Raw genomic sequence first — 21683 nt, 5'->3', positions numbered from 1 at the left:
GAAACACTCTTCTTGGAAAAACTCGCGATGATTCTCTGAAAAGAGGTCGACAAATATCACCAGATCTGGACAATAAACAACTTATGACTGAACTTGCTCAATATACATCTGATCCAGTTGGGTTATTCAATTACGTTCAAACTTTACAAAGGGACTCTCCTGATGCTAAACAAGTCTACCATGGGAATAAAAATGACGTCATGGAAACTATGCATAGTAGTGTTGCGTTACCAAGCGTTGACACTATATCAAACTAATCCACTTTAGTTTCTTTTGATTTGCCTTATTCTGGTTTCACGGTTCACCTAGTAGCACTCGAAATAGAAGGGAAAATGGTAAAAGAAAACGTATTTTTTATGAATGTTCGATCAATGCGGAGCCATTATGACTAACTTTCGATACTTGTTGCTTCACTAATTAAAGTGCCAATGATTTTAGCGCTTTATGAAACATGGCTTACAGACAATGACCCAACTATTCTCTACAGTTTTGACGGCTTTTCAAAAATTGAAAATGTAAACAGAAAAAAAAATAAGAAAGGAGGGGGGTTAGCTTTTTTTTGTGCGGAAAGGTTTTGATTTCAAAACACGAGTTTTTAATAATCCACTGGAGCTCTTTGTAATTAGCATTATTGATAACAACGCAATTTTATATAATTTTTGTTTAATTTATTGAGCACCATCAACAAATTTGCTTGATTTTTGGTCAAATTTTGATATGCTGCTGAATGAACTCGAATCGTTGAAAGGAGAGCTATGCATCATGGGAGATTTTAACATTGACATACTTACTTCAGGAGCAACTAGTCTACAAAAAACCTATCGTGATTTATTAGCCGATTTTGACCTGGAAGTGCAAAATAGTGAAGCAACAAGAGTAACTTTAAACAGTAAAACATGTATCGATCATATCATTTCACCAACAAAGGTTGAAGTTAATACAATTTGTTGCAATGTCAGTGACCATTATGCGCTTCTGACCGAGGTCGAAATTAACAGCAAACAAACCGTAACAGACCAGCAAAAGCTACAATTGCAAAATATTGAAAAATTGAAAAATTCGAGTAAAATTGTGAATTTTTTGTTTTTATTACAACACAAACTGCAGAAACTTCCATTGTTCAGTTCAACGTGCAATGAAAATCTTTTTATAAATTTCTGAAACTATGCTTGATAGTTTCGATGTTTTTGCGCCATTACACTATCGTGTCATTAAAAAATCGTCTTGAGTGAATGGATGTTTGAAAAATTTACGCCGATATCGCGATTACTTACATTAAAAAATGGTAAAGATCCCCAGTGAACAAAATCAGTTAAATTACAAAAAAAGTACTGAACGAAGTGAAAAAAGGGTCAGGGAAAGTAAAAGACATTACTTCGATAAACATTTTTCTAAATGTAATGATAGCAAATAAATGTTTCAAATTTTTAACACTTTTTGCGGAAAGAAAAGAAAGGATCAGATCGAATTGACATCAGACGAACTTAATGATTTTTTTGTTAACATTGGCTCAAAATTAGCAAACATATGTGAGGTTAAATCATTGCCTCGTATAAGTCGAGCCTTAAATAGTTGCATTTTTCGACCTGCTGATGTTAATGAAATTGAGAACATTATACTTGCTCTAAAAACAAGAAAACATGTGGTCATGATGGTTTCAGCAATGAGATGATTAAATTGTGCTCACCAGTCATCAGTCCTTATTTGGTTCAATGCTTCAACACTCGTATAGACGAAGGCGTATTTCCAGAATTTTTAAAAATTGCTAAAGTTATTCCTCTGCATAAGTCTGGTTCTAAAAAGGATGCAAATAATTATCGTTCCATAAGTCTTCTAACTTCATTTAGCAAAATTTTTGAAAAAATGATTTTTAATAGAATGATCTGTTTCATTGAAAAGTATGGGTTACTTGCAAAACAGCAGTATGGTTTTCGTAAAAAACGTTCTTGCGTCCATGCTATTATTAAAATAACAGATTTCATGCGTAAGACTGTTGACAAAAAATGTTATGGTTTAGCATTATATGTTGATTTTAAAAAAGCTTTTGATACAGTTGACCATGCTATACTCCTAGATAAATTAGATCGATTGGGTTTTCGAGGAAAGTTTCATTTACTTTTGAAAGACTATCTCTCCAAAAGGTATCAATATGTTGAAACAAACGGAAAACAATCCAAAATGCTTGAAATTAAATGTGGCGTGCCCCAAGGGTCAATACTTGAACCTCTCCTTTTTCTTTAATATTTTAATGATTTTCTCGATTTTCTTAGAACTAGTGAGGTGGCCTTTTTCGCAGATGGCACAACAATTTTAAATTCGGCAAAAAATTCAAATTTTGCCGAACAGTTTTGTGATGATGTAAAGCGTATAGATGACTGGTGTGGCAGCAATAAATTAACTGTGCATCCGTCGAAGTGTAAACTTCAGCAATTTGGTAAGAAGCATATTGAATTGAAAGAGATCAAATTAGGTGGTGAGAAATTGGACTACACGACCAACTTCAAATATCTTGGAGTCTTGCTTGATTTCAGTGATCAAATTGAAAGTGTGTGTACTAAGCTAAGGAAGTTTAACGGAATCATGTACCGTGCACGAACTTGTTTTTATAAATATCATCTTTTACGTTTCTATTTTTCTTATATAATTCCAATTATGTCTTACGGACTCATAGCATGGGACTCATGGGTGTGGCGCAAAAAGTAATATGGATAAAATTTATTTAGTACAGAAAAAGATTTTGAGGACTATATTTTTTAAACGTAAATACAAACATATTACGAACGTGTTCATCGAATATAATATTCACACCGTTTTTGATTTTTTTTATTCAGATTTTTTATGAAACCTTTCGACAACTAAGAAATGAGTCACCTTTGAAATTCTTGATTAGAGATAAATCTTCAACCATGAAAACGCGATCTAAATCTAAGGGTTTGTTAATTTTGCCAGCTCTTAGGACTACGAAAATGAAAAACTCTGTTTCTTTGATAGTCATCAATGCGTATAGTTTTTTGATTGACAACAAAATAATCCCTAATAACCTTAACGTAATGACTGAAGTTGGGTTCAAGTCTTTCTTTAAAAAATTCAGTAGGCTTTACATAATAGACAATGAAAGTATGTTTTCGCTGTTTTACCATCGGTAACTCCTAATTTCAGTGCCCTACCGTTTGTTTCTAGGTAACCTAAAGGAATGCTACTCGAAAGGTTGAATTACCTGTATAGCAGTCCTGATGTAGATTTATTTAACCTGTTTGATCAAAATGATGTGTGTCAAAATTTCGTCTGCATCAAATTCAAATTCAATTCAACACTGCAGTTTAGCCTTCAACTGCCGCTGCCGGACTCAGATTACAGGCCAGAGATATACAAGCTGGTATATTCGTAGAATTACTATACCACCCTCCCATCCCTGTGTCAAATTAGAACATGAAATTCGACGCCGAAATAACCCTACAAGTGATTGGAATCGACCAAACCAAGTACCCGCACCTAGCTGGTAACATTTTCTTCCGAACAATGAAAGCTGAAGACAGGTTTGCCATAGCCAAAAATCTGATTGGAGGAGACTTCATTGCAGACTTCACTACAAGGTGCTTTGCGATTTTTGACTACTCGAAGATCAATTTCGCAAGTGAAAACGACCATTTTCTTTGTGCCAGAATCTAACTTCATGACGAAAGCAAAAAACGGGCAAGGGTGAATCAAAAACGGGCAAATTTCAGTGCTGGGAAAGTTGGGGAACTCGAAAGAGGAGTGTTACTTGAGCCACCAGCATTCTTCTAAAGTTCAGAGCAAGGCGGAGCAGGATTTCTCTCTCGGTTGAGGGCCAACTAAATACAACCGGTGACCGTTTTATTTCAGTTGAAGAGCTTTATTTGTGTGAACAAATTTAACAACTTGATTTTACTGTATAGCTGCTGGATAGCACTTTTTTTTGATAGAAATTCTCTCAATAATAAAATGAACACCTCAAAAGCCCTCATTTCAATTTTGCTTTTGATTAGCTTGTGATGCTTAGAAATGAAAATATAATTTACGTTAGCACTTTTTTTTTATAAAACTGATGAAAACAATAACTCAGAAGTTTCTTCTTCACCTAATCCAGGTCTGTGAACTTTTTCAAGAAATTCTGTCCACAAGCACTGCAAAAAATTTTAATCCCTAACTCACGTTTTTCTTTTGTCGTTGTAATTATTTTTGACATGAATGTCTACATGAAAAAAAGGTCAATGAGAATTAATTATGAAGTGAAAAATTAGATTAGGAATTTGACTTTGCGTATCAGCATTTGCTTATAAATGTACCCAAAGCCAAGTAGTTCAAATTTTTTTCTTTTTACGCGGATTAATTATATCGCGGGTAAATTAACCGCAGTAACAGTTTTTGTTATACATGAAGTGTTCTTATAGTTGGAACAAAATTTATAGTTTGCATATACTCAAAAGGTGTTGATTATCATTTCTATTTGATTGGCAGCTTCAAGGTGCTACCGCCTCAAGAGCCCTCCTTTTAGTTAAGCGTACAAAAGGTGTAGATTTTGACGGTCAGATTTGCAAATTTAATTACGTTAGCACTTCGTTCACAAAACTAATGAAAATAACTGCAGTAATTAAGAAAGAAACGTTTCGTATGCATCTGGAAACTCTTCAAGATTGTCCAAAAGGGGGCCAGTTGCTGAATTGCACCTTCACAGCTGATTGAGAATAATTTAAAGCAAAAAAATTGAGTTAATTAAAAATGTGTTTAATTTTTGTACTATCAATTTGGATCAAATAATTTTTGCTGTTTTCTGTTCAACAATCAGTTTCTTGGCTTCGATCTAAAATATCAGCTACAGTTTTGATTCAATCAATCTGCACCAGTTTTTGATTTTGTCCACAAGCCAAAAATGAGAGATAAAAATTTTGGCCGTTTGAGGGGAGTTATTTCGCTCCTCATTTGTCGTTTTGCTTTTATGGCTTCTCTCTATGTCCTTTCCGTGGAGTCGTCGTACAAAGGAGAACCTTTTCTCTATGGCTTCGGACCGAGCTCCGGGGATCAGTACATTGCGAAAGGCGACGACATCTGCTCCGAGAAAGAGTTGTCGTTCGGCGGGTCCTGTTTCATGCTGAAGGAGAAACGAGTGTGTCACATGCATGCGTGTGTTGACGGAACCCTGAACTTGGTCGACGCTACCAACTTCAATGACAACAGCAACCTGGAAGGCGACACCACTGACTTCGCCGGCAATCCGAAACTGGCCAATCGGATTGCAATTGCGATGACCGACGCAGACACCGAGGACAGACTTCTTGACTACATGTGTCGCCCCAGTCAACGATCGTACTACTACTCAAGTCTCGGATACGATATTGAGAACGCCTGTGATTTCTACAGTTCCAGTAACGGCTTTGACTATTACTACACTAATTTGGCTATTCCCTTTTCACAGTATAACCCCGAGAACTATCGTTTAGTTTATCAGTGGAATTATTATTTGTCTTATGTATATTGGACCGACGTGGACATTCAGTTTGATGACGACTTGACACTGCTCTTGATGGGAGTCGACGACACCAAGTACCCGAACTTAGCCGGAAACGTCTTCTTCCGCAAACTCGACACCAAGGCCAACTTCGACACGGCGAATGAGCTGATCGGAGGAGACTTCGACGCCAAATTTGGCTTTGTAGTAACCTACTACAAGATCCAAGAGGCCAACATTCCGCTGACTTCCTTCAACAGCTACCAGTTTGTTTTGGTGTGTGACAACAGTGAGACGCCCTTCACTCCTGATGATGACATGTGCTATGCGATCTTCGACTACTTCGAGATCCAATTCGGAAGCTCCACAGGGAACTTCCTCTACGCCGGCTTCTACCTCAGTGAAGAAGAGCCCATGGGGTATAAACGCGTGCGGAGAACTGCTCCACAGGATATTGGTACAGAATAGCTTCTTCTTTTGATCACGCGCGCACGCACACACACACGCACACACACACACACACACACACACACACACGCACACGCAAACGCACTTAAATGATAATAATAAATGTGGTTTCTGCAATTCGCAGAGGATCTATGAAAGGCTATCCAGCCAGTCTAAGCATAGTCCGTTTCTCTTATATCCCCATATCCCCATATTTCAGACTGAGATATTTTGTTGAGCGACGCTCTTTTTTGCAACTCAAGGTCGTTTTTTTTTGCATCTGAAACTTTCACGTGGTACCAGGCGCGGATCTAGGAGTTTCTCGAGGGGGGAGGGGCATGTTTAATGCTCAATTTTCACAAACTACAAACAATTTGATGAAATTCTATTTATTTTGGTAAAATCAAACAATTGATCCAAAATAAATAGACTTTTTAGAAGATAGTTTTCGTCTGAAGCAGTTCCCTTAAAGTATTTTTGTTGCAGAACAAATTTATGTAGACCCAATTACATCGTCTCATCAGAGAAATGGTTATGAGCAAATCTGTTTTCAATCGTTGGATCTGTCTTGTTGGTGAGCCTGATAAGAGAACCTACCTCGCAGTCCTAATGTAGCGGGAAAACAGAAGCGGTAAAGACCTAAAAAAATCTCGAAACATTTTTACTGCATATAACTCTTAGCTTGTTTGATTATTTCCAATAGATATTTCCCCATTGCTCCACAGTCTTCTCGAAATATTAATTCCCTCTTTTTTCAACAGAAGATACGTTTACGCTCTGATATTATATACACTCCTTAGCTTCTTGGATAATTTTCAATAGATATTTCTTATTGCTCGACACTGTCTTCTCGAAATATTAACTTCTTCAGTTTTCCAACAGAAAATACATTACAGCTCTGACTCTTCAGCCAAATTTTTGTAAGTTTTTTTCCTAATTGCAATCCATCACTCACAGAAGGAGCGCAGTTAATGATGGGGGGGGGGGGGGGGGTAAACGATGGGCAAAACAAACGGGCAGGGGCAAAGCCTTTTTCTCAGCGAAACTTCACAAGAATATTTTTAGTTCTGGAATAATCTAGAACTTCTTAAAAGTTTATCTCGATTCAGATAAGGTCAACTTGAATTACCTTCAATGGCAGACAGTACCGTCGAAGTTTACCGCCGTAAGCTTCAATGGCAGACAGTACCGTCGAAATTTGCCGCTGTAAGCTTCAATGGCGGACAGTACTGTTGTGAGTCTGTCCATTACTGTTTATACCTAAACGAGCGAAGTAAATCCACCAGCCTTCCTTCTTTTGTCGCGAAACATCGAAAACTTAACTTCAAAACTTGCCATAATTTTTCTAACTGTTTGAAGGATACTGGAAAATAAGCTTGAATGCAAGCTTTTATCAGTAATTTCGGAGATTGGATTCAAGCTATAAACACAGTGAAAAGTTTTTTCGCTCGATGAGATGGCTTGATTAATTAACATTTTTCGAACCAACTCACGATATGAAAAAACTGCAAACCAATGTTTCATTGCTCAATGAACTTGATCAAATTTTTTGGAACAATTCGATCAGTCCTGGAAACAACTGAACAACTGGTGTTTATTACAAATTTAAAAATGAAATGGGACTTGGCGCATTTGCTTTAAAAAGCCTAATTTATTTGCAAACTGATTCAAGCGATGAATGAACAAAACTTTTCATCTTTTGATCTATCAAAATACAAGTTTTTTTTTTACTTTTTTTGCATGGCTTGAATAAAAAATTGACTTGCTGCATGAGAAATTCAGTATCAAGGTCAATATAATGTCGGGGTTTGTTATTGCTATTTTAGCTGTTTTTATTTAGCTAAATATTGGACTTGCTTTTTTTGAATCCTAATTTTTTTCCGAAATTGGTCTTGAGGTAACGCAGATTCCTTCGCACCTTGAGCTTGAGGGAGGGATTCCCGACTGGTTGTTTTTTTAGCATGCATGAAATTGATTTTTTTTTCCGGAAAAAAATATGTCGATAGACTTTCAATTGTCTGTTAATATTTTTTTGTCTCAAATGCAGCAAATATTTCTTGTTTTACCAGTTACAAGTTTTGATGAATTAATCATGCATTTTATGATTTTATCAACCCTGACAGTAAACTTTTGTCTTTTTTCTTGCTAAAAAGCTTTTTGTTGGCCTAAATATATCCAGCTTATGTTTATTTTTATCAGATTAGTTAACTTTTTTTTGTGTTTGAAAAACCATTTTTTGTTAACTCTTCTTTTCCCTGTCGTGGCTCATTGAAATCAAAAACGTTTTTAATCTCTGATCCGATTGGAAAATAAAAACACAGAGCTTTTTGGATTTTTCCTCGATTTACAAATGGCTTCCTTAGTCGTCTCCTGGGCAACTTCTTGCATGTGAGCCATTGTTTTTTTGCCTTTTCTCAGCTTTTTTGAGCTTTTTTGGCATTTCTAACAAAAATGTGAAATTTTGTCGTCTATTTTTAAAATTATTTTGAAATTTTTCTAAGAAAAAAAACCTTTTTAAAATAGAAATCAGATTTCTTTGCTGTTTTTGTTAACGTGTCTTTTCCTGCTTTAAATTGTCTCGAGTCCCGTGAAACAAAAGTAGGGCAAACTATCATTTCTTTTGATTAGAACGAAAAGTTTAAAAACAGTTGATTTTGGAGTTTTGCTTGAAGTTTTGATTCTTGATCGTTTGCTAAGAAAACGAAAAACGAGAGCTGGTCTCGTATACATATTTATATATGATATATATTTCCGCTGATTGTCTGTATAAACTCTGCAATGCAAAACTTTTTTCTTAAAATTTGTAATTTTTTATCATACTATCTGCTAGATTAAGAGATGACAAGACATTATGACGACAAATAAGCGCTTTTACAAGTAAAATGAGCAGTTCAAAATTGAGTGGTTTAATTTTCCAGAAAATAAATTTGAAGAATTGCGTGTAGCTTCGTTCTAAAGTCCCACCAAAAGCGGTTGTCATTCTAACAGTTGTCGTCTTTTTGGCCCGAAACCTATCTCTTGAATCGGAAATTCTGTGAAACTGGGCTACACCTCGGTGCATTTTAACTCTTTATATACTTAAAGATCTAAGTTTTATTTTTCTATACAAAATCAGTTCTCTGCTCATGATACAGATTTCAAGAAAAAAGAATTACAAAATTAAATATATATTTTATTTTCATTAGTCCAGTTGCTCAAAAATTTTTGAAATGGAGATTGGCTTTTGATTTTACAGAATATAAATTTTTTTTAACTATAACAGACAGTTAGGCTAGTTAAAATTCTCACAAAATCTTCATTAGGCGGAAAGAATCCATCATATTTTTGCGCTAACAAACAAACCGCATCATCCCCCAACAAAACAAAATTCTAAAACAACCCGGGTCCAGATTTTCGCTACCAAAAATTTGGATAGTTGGAGCTACCGGCAAAAGTATCAAAAAGTTTTCATTGCTACTTCGGAGGACAAGAGTAGAAAAAAATTATTTAGCTCTTTTTTGACTACCTTGTGAAATTGTTTAGAAGGATTGCGATTGTTTAGGATGACTCAATCACCTTTTTGATTTATTACTGTTTAATTTCACGGTTTGGAAGGTTCTCTTGCGGCAAATAAGCCTTTTCTTCGTTCTCAGTTTCTCACAATTCAAAGAGTATCATTTTAACTACTGATTTTTTTTTTACTTCTTTTTGTATTTGCCTTTAGCTCGATGGAAACGAAACGTAGCTGCTTGAAAAATGATTGAACCTCTGTTTTCTAATGCAAAGTTCTTACCACTTGAAAAAAAAAACATTTCGTTTGTTAACCTTTTTTTAACTGAAACAAGGTTGAGACATTACTTTAAGCAATGCATTTTTTTCTACATCCGATCTGGACATTCAGCTGAAGAGTTGCTTCGTTTCACTGAAGCGTTGTCTTTTTTTGTTTCGTTGTCACCGTATCTCTTCTTGCTGCTCTAGCTTTTCGTAGAGCTACGGTCTCTTTTCATGATTGAAACGATGATTCTTCCTTGAACAATGGATTAAGCAAAACTTTGGGAAGTAATACCCGAAAAAAATACCCGTGAAAATGAGGCCCCTTGTGACTGCAAAATTTTAAATTGTGTGTTTACCAAAGTTAGACTATATAATTGAAAAAAAAGGGAACGAAAACCAGTAATTACCCAGGTCGAGGTTTCTGGGTGTTTTTCCTTTATAAAAAAAACGCAGTTTTCATTGTAGTTGCTCCTTATGTTTTCAATCACTCCTGCAATTTGTAATTCCACTAACTTTGATTTTGTATATATCCTTTTTTAAATTTTTTTGCAGAAAAAATTTTCGGCCCACTTGATTTTGGCTTACTAACTCAAATAATAATTTTAATCAGCTATCTAGCCTATTTTTGGGTGGTTTGAGGGAACCAAAAATTGCATGTTTTCCCCGGACTGCACAAACGTTAAAAATTTCAGACTCGATTTTACAGTTCAAAATTTTTCATGTCTTTATTTTTTTCGCTCTAATATTTTTGAATTTTCCTTAAACGGCGTCGATCGTGTTTCTGGACGTGTTTTCAGCCAATAAAACATTAATTCAGAAAACATTTTAAAAAATTATGGAAGAAACTTTTTTCGAAAATTTTCCCGTTTTCTTTGGATGAAGTTGATTCCCTTCTTTTACTGTCTTCTAGCTAACAAAGCTAATTTTATGGTTTTACAAGTAATGCAAAGCTCTGCTTCCTCTCTGTGTTAAAATTTTTATCTAATCGGTTTCTTTTTGCTCGTTTTTTGTACCTGCTACAACTTCAGGCAAGACTTTTTTGATTCAAACAAAACTGTTTGTAAGATTTGTGTGTCTTGTTTTCGTCGAAGAAGTTTTTATCAGTAAAGTTACTTTGTGACAGTTTGTGTCACAGGTGGAATCCGTTTACCAAACAATTCAAATTGTTTTTTTTCTGAAGCAAAAGCTTAATTATTTTTTAGTAAGTAATTGCTTAGTTTTTGAAATGTAGGCAAAAAAAAATATTCAGGAAATTTTTTTTCTCTGCATCGAATTTGCAATTTCTGTTGGAGAACTTTTTTCTTTTCGCATTGAATCGTTTTCATCGACTGATAGTTTTTGTTTTTTTTTGTCTCTGTTTTGCCTTTCTCTCTCATATCCTAGAGCTTTAGTTTACTTTTTGAGGCACCATTGTTCAGACCACAAAAAGTCCCAAAAAGTCATGCAAGTCATAAGAAACTGAGCAACAGCAGTTCTTCGTGAAGAACTGAACAGTTCTTAACTTGGTCCTTCCCCCTTGAATAAATCGTTTGAACTTTCCCTAACCGATGAAGCAAGGTTGTGGTAGTCTCTGCAGTTTGGCTGGACCAAAAGAAATGAATTCTTTGTAGAATCGAAGCATTTTGCTGTTGCGAATTAAAATTTGGTGTTCAGTCATTTTTGCTCACGAACAGAGCTAATTTAGGAAAAAAACACGCAATAATTTTTAAATTAGAGCTAAGAAAATTCTTAATTTCCGATTAACAGTTTCAAGTTTTAGTGCAGTTAAAAGTCCTTGTATTTTGTTATGAAATTAAAACAACATCTTCAAATTTAGTTATCACATTGTAACAAAAAATGCAATCTTGACTATTTGCACGATAGAATTATTTTGAATTGTGAAAGTAAAGGAAGCTTATTCATAGAGCGATTAGAAACGTTTACAAGTTTATAATGAAAAGGGCTGAAAAAGCCAAAATTCAAAATTTTCATAAACTTAGTGGAAAAATTTCAGCGAAGTTTTTTTAGACGCAATTTTTATTCGTCAGTTGATCCAAAAAAATGAACATTTAGAGTGATCGGTTAATTTGAGGACACTTTTGAGCGAAATTTTCTCTCGTAACATAGCATTTTCGAGCGGAGTTTTTGTAGCCCGCAATCAGAAGTGCAGAAAAAGCGAAAATTCCGTCCGCTAATTTTAAGACATACTTGAGATGAATTTTTCAGCTAGTATTGTTCATGAGATGGGCAAAAACTAATAAAGTTCGGAATTTTTGCTGGATTTCTGGCTTTTTGGGGAGAAATTCTATAAGCTGATTTTTTTTTATGAAGAGCGAAAACTTTGGAGCAAAAAGTGGAGTGCAACTACTACCTGTGTTCACTTGAGATGTTTCCTGCTGATTCTGAACTTTACTTAGAATTTTGAGAAAATTTCGTCCTTTCTAACAAAAAAAGAAACAGCTCAAAAGCCAAAAGACTTATACCGAAAGCCAGAAGACAATAGCTAAAGTCAACAGTCAAGCAACATCGACGAGTAACGGTTTTTTGAAAAAAATCATCGCAATTGCCAGAAATTGAAAAACGAATGATTAATTAATTCAATCTCTTCAATTTAAAAAGTCTAACCAAATGAACCTATATTTTTTATGCTGCGAATAAAATTGAAAAGTCGTACGATACAAAACTGCCATAAGGATTCATTAGCTGCTTTTTAAGCAAAATGTTTAATTACTACAATAAATCTGATTTCCAAGATAAACTCATCAACCGGGTCGAGTAACTGCAATGTAACCTTAACTGGCGGATCTATTTAACTTTTTCATTGTTTCATCTGATGAACTTTATGGTGAACAAATCTCAGCTCGTTACTCTTTAGACGAGCTGTACGAGTTGCCCTACTCGAGGACCTCTTCTGCCTACAAACTGACCGAGGAGAGCAACACGAACATGCCTGGCGTGTGGATCTACGAGGTGGTGCAGAACTACAACGAGAATGGCGACGACATCTCCATCAAGGGGGACCCCTACACCGCTACTCCTTCGAGGACCTATGTCCAGGGGCTACCATGCCCGTGGATACCATCTCTATGTTCTACGATCAAACAACAGACTTCGAACTGCAACCCTGCTCGGAGAAGCTTAAGTCCTGGAAGTCGATTGAAATCCGATTTGTTGGAACTTTTGAGGTGGACGTAGACACATACTATGACGCTGCGAACTCAAAAATTGAGTTTGAGTTTCCTCAGATTTGGGGCGTGAACGAACCAGCGAAGGTGATGCTGGTGCTTGATCATGTGCCTATGGAAACTGGACTGACCGTGGAGTTCACGTCACCTCTTCAAGAGGCATCTGCTTCTGATGATGTTGTCCTCCTGGAGGTGGTGAAGACAGATACGACACTGGAGCTCACTTGGCCTGGTCTTAGTATTGGCAGTACTGGCCCAGATTTGGAACTATTTCCAGTCGAATCAGTTTCAGCCCCAGGTATGTCGCTTTTTTTCCTCGCTGTATTCCAATCCCATGAAGATTCTTGCTAATAATGAAAACAAAAAAAAATTGAAACCAATAAGAATCGAATCTCGTTTTGTATCAGCTGGGTAGTGTGACACATTTCAAGTCAAAACTGGAGGAAAGTTTTCATTTCAATTCAAAATACTCTGAGAAGGAGCCAAATGGTTCTGGTTACCATTCGAACCATGGCCTTAGTTAACTTTTCCTTGGAAGGTATCCAATAAAAAAATGCAAGGGACCGAGCGTGGTATTATACTTTCATAATACCGTTTTATTTTTTGAACTGTTTTGTGAGTATTGAGAGAATAACGGGGCTTAAGGTGTGGCAAGTGAGGGGGACGAGGGACTCTTAAGTTTGATTTTATTTTCAAATTTTAATTTGATTTTATTACTCAATACAAGAGCAGATCCAGAATTTTTTCCCTATTTTTTGTTAAGTCGACAAAAATGTTCGGCCAAAAGGTAGACCTTCGAAAACAACAGGCCATAAAGCGAATATTTATTTGAAAAATTGTGACCAAAAAATTGCGTTTTTGGTGTAATCGTTTCTCTCAAAGTTACTATATATTGGAGCTAAAGATGCTTTCGGAAAACTAACCGACTGGAACCTAATTTTGTAAATTATTACCAAAGGAGTGTTAAACACTCTCCAAATCTGCTTCATTTTAGAAAAAAAATTCAGAAAAACAATCATACAATTACACAGGATGGTTTTATCTGAAATTGCGTTGTATCTTTTGTTATTTTTTCTATCTTTAAATCAATTTTCATAGATTTGGACAAATCGGGATACTCACTCTTGTCGGCTTTCGACATGGGGAGTCTTAGTGAAGGCGAGAGTTCGGACACATATACCGAGTTCAGTGCCGGCTCTCTTTCATCAGACCTGGGGACATTCTCAGTGGTCAAAATTACCAACACGTCTGGCAACGATAGAGGTAAGATTGTAGCTCAAAATAACTAGCAAATGACCTTAGCTCATGAGTTTAAAAATAAATTTATACCAATAATGAAACAAATACATTGTTTTGAATAACATCAAGAGTTGCATCATTTTTTGAATATTCGAAAATGAATTTATCCTGAAAGGAAAAATTTACAGATGCTTTTATTGTTCCGACCATTGAAAAAAAAGAAGAATTTTGTATTCGGTAAGTTTTGGTTTTTTTATATACCACAATTCATAATCAGAATGGGCCAAGTGATATATAATATTAAAACCATTTCAGTCGTGTTTCGAACGACATATAAATTGTGCGCGTCAATTTCCACGAATTGTAGAAAGATTAGATTTCAGACAGATTGAAGTAACGAGCATTTTCTCAGTAAAATAGCTCTCAAAAATTTGTAATATAACGATTTTTTACATACTTCAACATCGGTAACATCGGCCATAAAAACTGCTTAACTCAAAGCAAGCTGCAAAAATGGCCAGTATTTGTCCTTGAGACAAATTGCTCTTTTTAAAGGTAAGCCTTAATCAAGGCTGAACCAAATAAGAGCGAAAAGACGGTCAAAATAGGTTTAGAGGGGGGGGGGATCGACCATGGTTACGGAGCGTCCCATCAAGTTCGGGGCATATTTGAGTTCTAGAAAGGAAATAACCTAGGCGGGATTTGCACCGGCGCCGAGCCCGCCGGGACGCACCCTGTATACGCTCGATACTGTCCTATATGCATTTACATTTTGGTTCAATTTTGTGCATTCATACTCTCGCATTTATACTCTCATGCATTTATACTCTCGCGTACTTTTGCGCTGCAACATTCTCCACCCCTAAGCAACGAAGAACGGGAGCGAGCTTTACGGCCGGGCGGGTCAGTTCGCTCGCAACGGTCTTTATGTCGGCGGATCTCGCACATCCGTCCTTGCCATAGTGCAGTCTTAGGATACGTGCGAGTGGATAATGTCCACGTGGAGTGTCAGGCTCTATGACACAAACCAAGTCGCCGGCTTTCAACTTAATGTCTGACTGGTTGTGCCATTTTGCACTCCTATTGAGGGAAGGGACGTATTCCCGCATCCACCGTGTCCATATTGTGTTAGCGTATGATTGCGCTCTGGCAAACCGCTTCTTATGGTGGAAGTTTTTTTCGAAACTTAGCGACGGAAAACTCGCTGCGTGTTGACCAAGGATAAAATAATTCGGAGTCAATGCCTCTAGATCTAGCGGATTGGAACTAACGGCTGTTATCGGTCTAGCGTTAAGTCATTGCTCAACAAGGCACAGCGTGGTTCTTAGATCCATCTCAGTTACTCTTCTGTTGCCTAGGATGTCATACAAAACGCGCTTGACACTCCAAACTAATCACTCCCAGTAGCCACCATGGTGCGGTGCGCTGGGTGGATTGACTTTGCACTTGATCCTTTTCTGAACAAAAACAGCGGGTGCGAGCTTGTTCCAACTCTCAACGCTGTGCTGAGAGCTCTTTCTGAGCGCCAACAAAATTCGTGCCGTTGTCGGACATGATGGTAGTTGGAGTACCGCGACGTGCAATAAACCTCTCCATGCCCATCACACAAGAGCTTGTGTCGAGCGAGGGGACCACTTCAATGTGCACCGCTCTAGTGGTGAGACAGGTGAACAAAAAACCCCACCTCTTTTCCGTACTTCTCCGGATTGGAACTAGGAACGGCTCAAAGAAGTTGACACCTGTGTAAGAGAAAGGACGTTACTTGTAACCCAGCCTTTCAATGGGCAGATCAGCCATAATATGAGTTACGGTTTGCGCTTTGCGTTTTCGGCACACAACGCAACTATTTTCATTGTTTCGCCTTAATTATCGCAAATTTAACACAACGTATTTCAAATTAACCACCGCACGCATGTAATCTAAGCCTTGATGGAAATTCCTAACGTGCAAGTGTTTAACCAATAACCGAATAACCGCGTGACGTGCATCAAGTATAATCGGATGCTTGCTATCGAAATCGGAGTTAACCAAGCGGCTGATGCGCCCAGTCGAGCGAAGGATGCCAGCTGGTCCAATGAACGGCGAACACTTGGCGATCCGACTATTCCACGTGATAACTTTACCGGATCTTAGTAGTTTTAGCTCACCCTGGGACAGGTAAATGAGCTTCTGTTCAGCAATATCAATTTCACACAGGTCTGTTATTTGGACCGGAATACTATAATACTCGACAGGAAATGTTTATGGGATGGCAGCCATCTTAACAAAAAAGCTACTGTGCGTTTGTATTTTACAATTGAATTGAATCTCTCCCATTTTCCGAGGGGAAGATGTTTTTCTGTCAAAATATGGACGACAAATTTGACAAATTTTCCAGACAAAGGTCGATATAACATGATAGTCCTTTGAGTCTTTTTTATCAATAACCCTTGTATCGGGCTTGAACGGCCAATCAGTCGTTCTCAGTATACTAGGGTCATTAACGCAGCTGCTTTCCTTGAGGGCTGCCGAAGAAATCCCTCGTGTACCGGTATCAGCTGGGTTATCACCACTAAGTATGTGATGCCACTGATCAGTGGTGATGGACTCCAGAATCTCACCAGTGCGATTACCAACAAAAACGGGTAGTTTATTACAAGAGTTAAGCCACTGAAGAACAGTGGTACTATCTGTTACATGAAAAGATCCGTAACTTTGAAAGTAAGACCTTTCAAAATTTCTTTTTGTAAGCGGGTTGCAAGAAGAGCCGCTTGAAGCTCTAATTTTGGAATAGATAGCGCTTTCATAGGCGCAACGCGGGCTTTGCCAAACACAAAGGCTAATTCGGTCTGATGCAAGCTAGCAAGTCGAGCAAGAAGGAAAGCGACGGCACAGAAAACATCCTGCAAACTATCACCGAACATGTGAAGTTCTATTCGGTCGAACGGTTCAGTGAAATAGCTACGAGGTATTGTCAGAGAACCTAACAAATGAAGACCTGAGTGCCACTCAAGGAACTGCTTTTTGATTTCCTCTGGCAGAGCATCGTCCTATTTTTGACCGCTGATTCGCCAGGTATCTTTTAATAGAAGGCGAGCCTTCACGGTATACGGAGCCACTAATCCAATTGGGTCAAAAACAGAGGAAACAAAACTCAACACGGTACACTGGTTGATTGCTTTGTCTAGTGGACGATCAACCCCTCAACTAACGACAAAGGTATATTTTACGTGATCCCACTTAAGACCGAGAACATGCGACGACTAGTCTGGACTCGTACAAATATCTTTAACAGAGGAATTGGACTCAAAGTTGTCCGGATCAAGAGCGGTTGTTACGTCGGGCACGTTGCTGACAAATTTTGTTTGATGAAACCCACCTATTTTAAGAAACGAGACTAAGTCCCTACCTAATTTCAAGGCTTCAACCCTTTTTTGAAAAGAATCCAGATACTCATCCATATAAAACTTCTGGACAACAGCCAAAGCAGCTTCGGGGTACTCAGCTTGATGATCCGATGCAGTCTTCTGCAAAGCACAATTAGCACAAGTCGGCGAGTCACGGGCACCAAAAGTGTGACGCGTATATTGGTGAACTACCAAACTTGATGTGGGGTCCTCCCGCCACAAAAAACGAAGAGAAGGTTGATCTTCTTCACGGACTGCAAACTGTAAAATATCCCTTCAATGTCAGCTGAAACGGCGTATTTCTGCTGACGGGATCTTAAAAGTACGAAAATGAGGTTTTGAAAGAGATCCGGGCCAACCAACAGAGATTTGTTCAAGGAAGCGCCATAGCACTTCGATGCCCCACTGAAGACTCGGCGCACCTTACCGGGTTTGTTCGGGTTCAACACCGGGTGACGCGAAAGATACCAATCACGATCGGCCCGTGGTTTGGGATCGTCTGCTTTAACGGTTATGACATATCCTTTTTGTATATCTTCTCTAATTGTTTCGGCGTACTTCTCACGGAGCGACGGATCCTTACTTAGCCTCCTTTCCAAAGACTTTAATTGAGCTATTGGGGAGGAAAAATAGTTATTCGGTAAAGTACCACATTATCGTTCCAAAGCATTGGTACAATGTACCTCTCACCAAGTGAAAGGTGTCATTTTTCAAAACGGACAAAGCGCGTTTGTTGGCAGCTGAACGGGCATCAACTTGCATGAAGGCTCCATATGACTCCAACTCATACCAAGTTTTAATTTTGTCCGCAAGAGACATGTCTTCGATAACACACTTAAAGCAAGACGAGTTTGACTTAAAAGACGGCGGTAACGGGCCACTTGAAACCCAACCTATCGGAAGTCGTACGGCGCACGGTGAAATAGAGTCCTCCCCCAGAAGGTACTCAACGGGTCTTATGGCATGGTGGAAATCCTGTCCAACAATTATTTCGTCTTCCTCATACTTATAACGTATAGGTTTTATCGGAGCCAACTGCAGGTATTTTTCCTGTAATTCAGGAATACTTATTCGATCCGATCCAATGCGATTATGATCCTTAACATTAGCTCGAAAAGAAAATGAAAATTCACTATTATTTGTTTCGGCGGAAACTTGAAAACTTACTTGATGAGTTTTCATCAAGCTCGTGGAATTGAATCCATTTATGGTGAGGTTAACGTGAGTGCCAACCAAATGGAGACGTTTTACGAGATCGGCGGATAACCATGAGTGCGTGCAAGCACTATCGCAAAGAGCTAGGGCATTAGTAATTGTCGCATCCGAAAAGACGGCGAGTGATGCAACCGGCAGGAGGTTTTTAGTGGACTCCTGGCTATGAATATCGCCGACGGCAGGGTTATTCGATACATGTTTATTGTTTGCGTTACCTGACGCTGGGAAAATTTTAGTATCCTTAGGAGGAAAAATTTTCTCAGCTCCATGTAAGAGCACGTTGTGCGTGCTTTCACAATCTGGCTTGGGGCATTTTCTGGCCTTGCTACAATCACGAAAACTGTGATTGCTCTGTAAACACGCAAAGCAAAGTTTTTGTTCGGCTACATATTTCGCCCGTTGTGTAGCGTTTTTCTTTTTGAGTACGGCGCAAATCCAAAGAGCGTGTTGACCTTTACATACACAACATGGAGGGAACTTTTTGTTTTCCTTAGTCTTATCACTAACCTTTGCGTTACTAGCAAACACTTTCGTACCTACTTTTTGCTTCACTGGCTCTTCAGACTTACCCTTAGAATTAATTGTTTTTAGCCTCTCATGACCCTCCACTTTTTCTTTAAGCCATTCGTTGAAACCTAGCAGAGTTGGTCGATGCCACTGGCGTCTTACGGTTTGCATTGACCATGCTTCCCTAGGGTTTGGGGGAAGCTTACCCATAGCCTGATTCAGTAACTTAACACTTTTCAGGTCTAGAGACTTAAATATGGCAACCAATCCAGAAATTGTAGAAGAAAAGCCAATTACATTTGCCGAGTTAAGCATTTTCAGCGATGGAAAATTACTCAATTTATCTAGAAGAGTCCCTACTACAGCATGCGGCTGCCCGAATTTTCTTTGAAGAGTTGCTAATGCGTCTTTATATAGTACTCCGCTATAGCTATACTCAGCGATTGGGGATTTTGCTTTACCCACTACGAGCGTTTTCAGATAGGTTAGCTTTTCATCGTCATTGAGTATGGCTGAATCGATCGTCGATATGAACTTCCCAAACCACACATTCCAATTAAGTGGGTTGCCATCGAACTGGGTCAGCTTCCACTCAGCGAGATGATCTTTTAGGCTGTGCATGAGTATATTAACCAACTCTCGTGTCGAAAGTGGACGCTCGACGTCTGCACCAGGTGAATTACCGGGAGTTGGCGCTGAGTAACTCGAAGAATTACCGTGATAATCAGGAACGAACGGTTGATTAGCAAGTGATAAATTTTCAGGCTGCGCAAAGAACACAGTCCCTCCACTTGTATAAGGAACAAAGTTATTCGCAGGAACAATCGGAGTTACTGCGGAAAAAACAGTTGTCGAAGGAACGTAGTGTTGTTGAGCTGACGTTAAAGGGGCAGCAACAGCTGGTCTCCACAAACTACTATAAGGATTATAGTGGTCACTTGAAAAGTTATAACTACTGACGGGAACACCCATATGTTGTTGTGATGGGATTACAGGTGCTTGGTAGCCAGCTACTACTGATCCTGTAGTTTGATGACTTAAAGAAACCTGATTAATTGTTCTTGATGCAGGAACGAATGGTGCTACAACAGAAGGAACGTCTGCAGATGTTGTCGGAGCAAAATAGTTTTCAGAAGTAACCGGGACTGACCCTGTGTTTGGATTAACTAGCACTGGATGAGTGAACAAAAAAGTTTGCTGAGGCAAATTATTAGAAACAGGTTGAATGACCTGCTGTAACCCTACTGGATTGTTAACGGAAATCTGCGATTCGACCAAATTCGACAAATTATGTCGTTGTCCGTGAATGTGGTTACTGAAATACAATTCTGGATCACTAGAAGCTGCCTGGCCATTATTCACTCCTGTAAAACTTGACGAGACCATGTAATTTGTTGATGCAGGATAAGTTTTCTCAGGAGCTGTCGAATGAACGTGCTGCTCTTGATTGGAAACTACAACAGAGTCAGGTTGATTTTGTTCGACAGATTCAACCCAGTGACGCGTACGATTGTTAGTTGCGGAGAGATTCGAGTTAAACCACTTTCCTCAGCATTCTCGCTGATTTCCGACAACTCATCTTCTAACTCAAGCCGTTTCAACTCAATTTCTGCCATTTTTTTCCTGTGTTCATCAGCCAATTCTTCCAACTCTTAATTGCCTTGTTGTTCTAAAAAATATTGTTTTATCTTGTTTTGCTGCTCTTTCAGTCTTAATGACACCTTTGCCTGCCTCTCAAGTTCCTCTTGTTGTTTCTTTAAAATCATTATATTAACACAGTCCCTCCACTTGTATAGGGAACAAAGTTATTCGCAGGAACAATCGGAGTTACTGCGGAAAAACAGTTGTCGAAGGAACGTAGTGTTGTTGAGCTGACATTAAAGGGGCAGCAACAGCTGGTCTCCACAAACTACTATAAGGATTATAGTGGTCACTTGAAAAGTTATAAATACTAACGGGAACACCCTTTTTTTTTTCTCAGAAAGTGTTTTCGACGGAGCGGCGGTATAACGACTAGAATTCTGAGAACCCGATTGCTGAAGTCGGCTGCTTCGGTGTGACAACTTAGAGCGGGTATCTGTTTTATGCGACTGTGGTTTTTAACATTTTTCGGAATGATGTTTAATTTTTGAGCTGCTATCTATGTTGTCCGGCTCTGTTACCACCTCAAACTTTGTTTTATATGTGATAGCTCCTGCAAAACTTTATCGTTGCTTTGAGTCAACTCATGAAGCCACATGTCCTGTGCCGGCATCAATTCGTCGGGGTTGGCACGTTTTGCAGCCATATCAATCAACTCATTATTTACCTCGACCGCTTGTTCTATATAGTTCCTACAATTTTCAATATATGTATCAATTGTTGAGCAACGACTCTGAATCTCTATGTATTCCAAAATTATTTCGTGGCATTTATAAAGTTCGTTTTCGAGATTGCTACGTTTCACAAACAAGTTCCTAATTTTCTTCTGAAACTTAACTTCCATGCTTAATAATTTCAGAAGTA

The 21683-nt window shown here is 38.2% G+C and overlaps 2 protein-coding genes across 3 annotated transcripts in view; both read left to right on the top strand.

The window, feature by feature from the left end:
* LOC134840219 (kinesin-like protein KIF9) overlaps positions 1-21683 on the top strand; it is a 510307-nt gene that overhangs the window by 373513 nt on the left and 115111 nt on the right. The gene's annotated exons all lie outside the window — the stretch shown is intronic.
* The window catches only part of LOC134839258 (sushi domain-containing protein 2-like), a 49172-nt gene that overhangs the window by 13523 nt on the left and 13966 nt on the right, over positions 1-21683 (top strand). The window contains exons 2-3 of the mRNA XM_063854791.1: positions 12522-13129; positions 13930-14094. Coding sequence (XP_063710861.1) covers positions 12522-13129; positions 13930-14094 — 773 coding nt within the window. The remainder of the gene's footprint in view (positions 1-12521; positions 13130-13929; positions 14095-21683) is intronic.

This window comes from Symsagittifera roscoffensis, chromosome 1, assembly GCF_963678635.1.
Source record: "Symsagittifera roscoffensis chromosome 1, txSymRosc1.1, whole genome shotgun sequence".
Classification (NCBI taxonomy): domain Eukaryota; kingdom Metazoa; phylum Xenacoelomorpha; order Acoela; family Convolutidae; genus Symsagittifera; species Symsagittifera roscoffensis.
The sequence above is the reverse complement of the archived record's forward strand: the minus strand, read 5'-3'. Positions and strand labels throughout refer to the sequence as shown.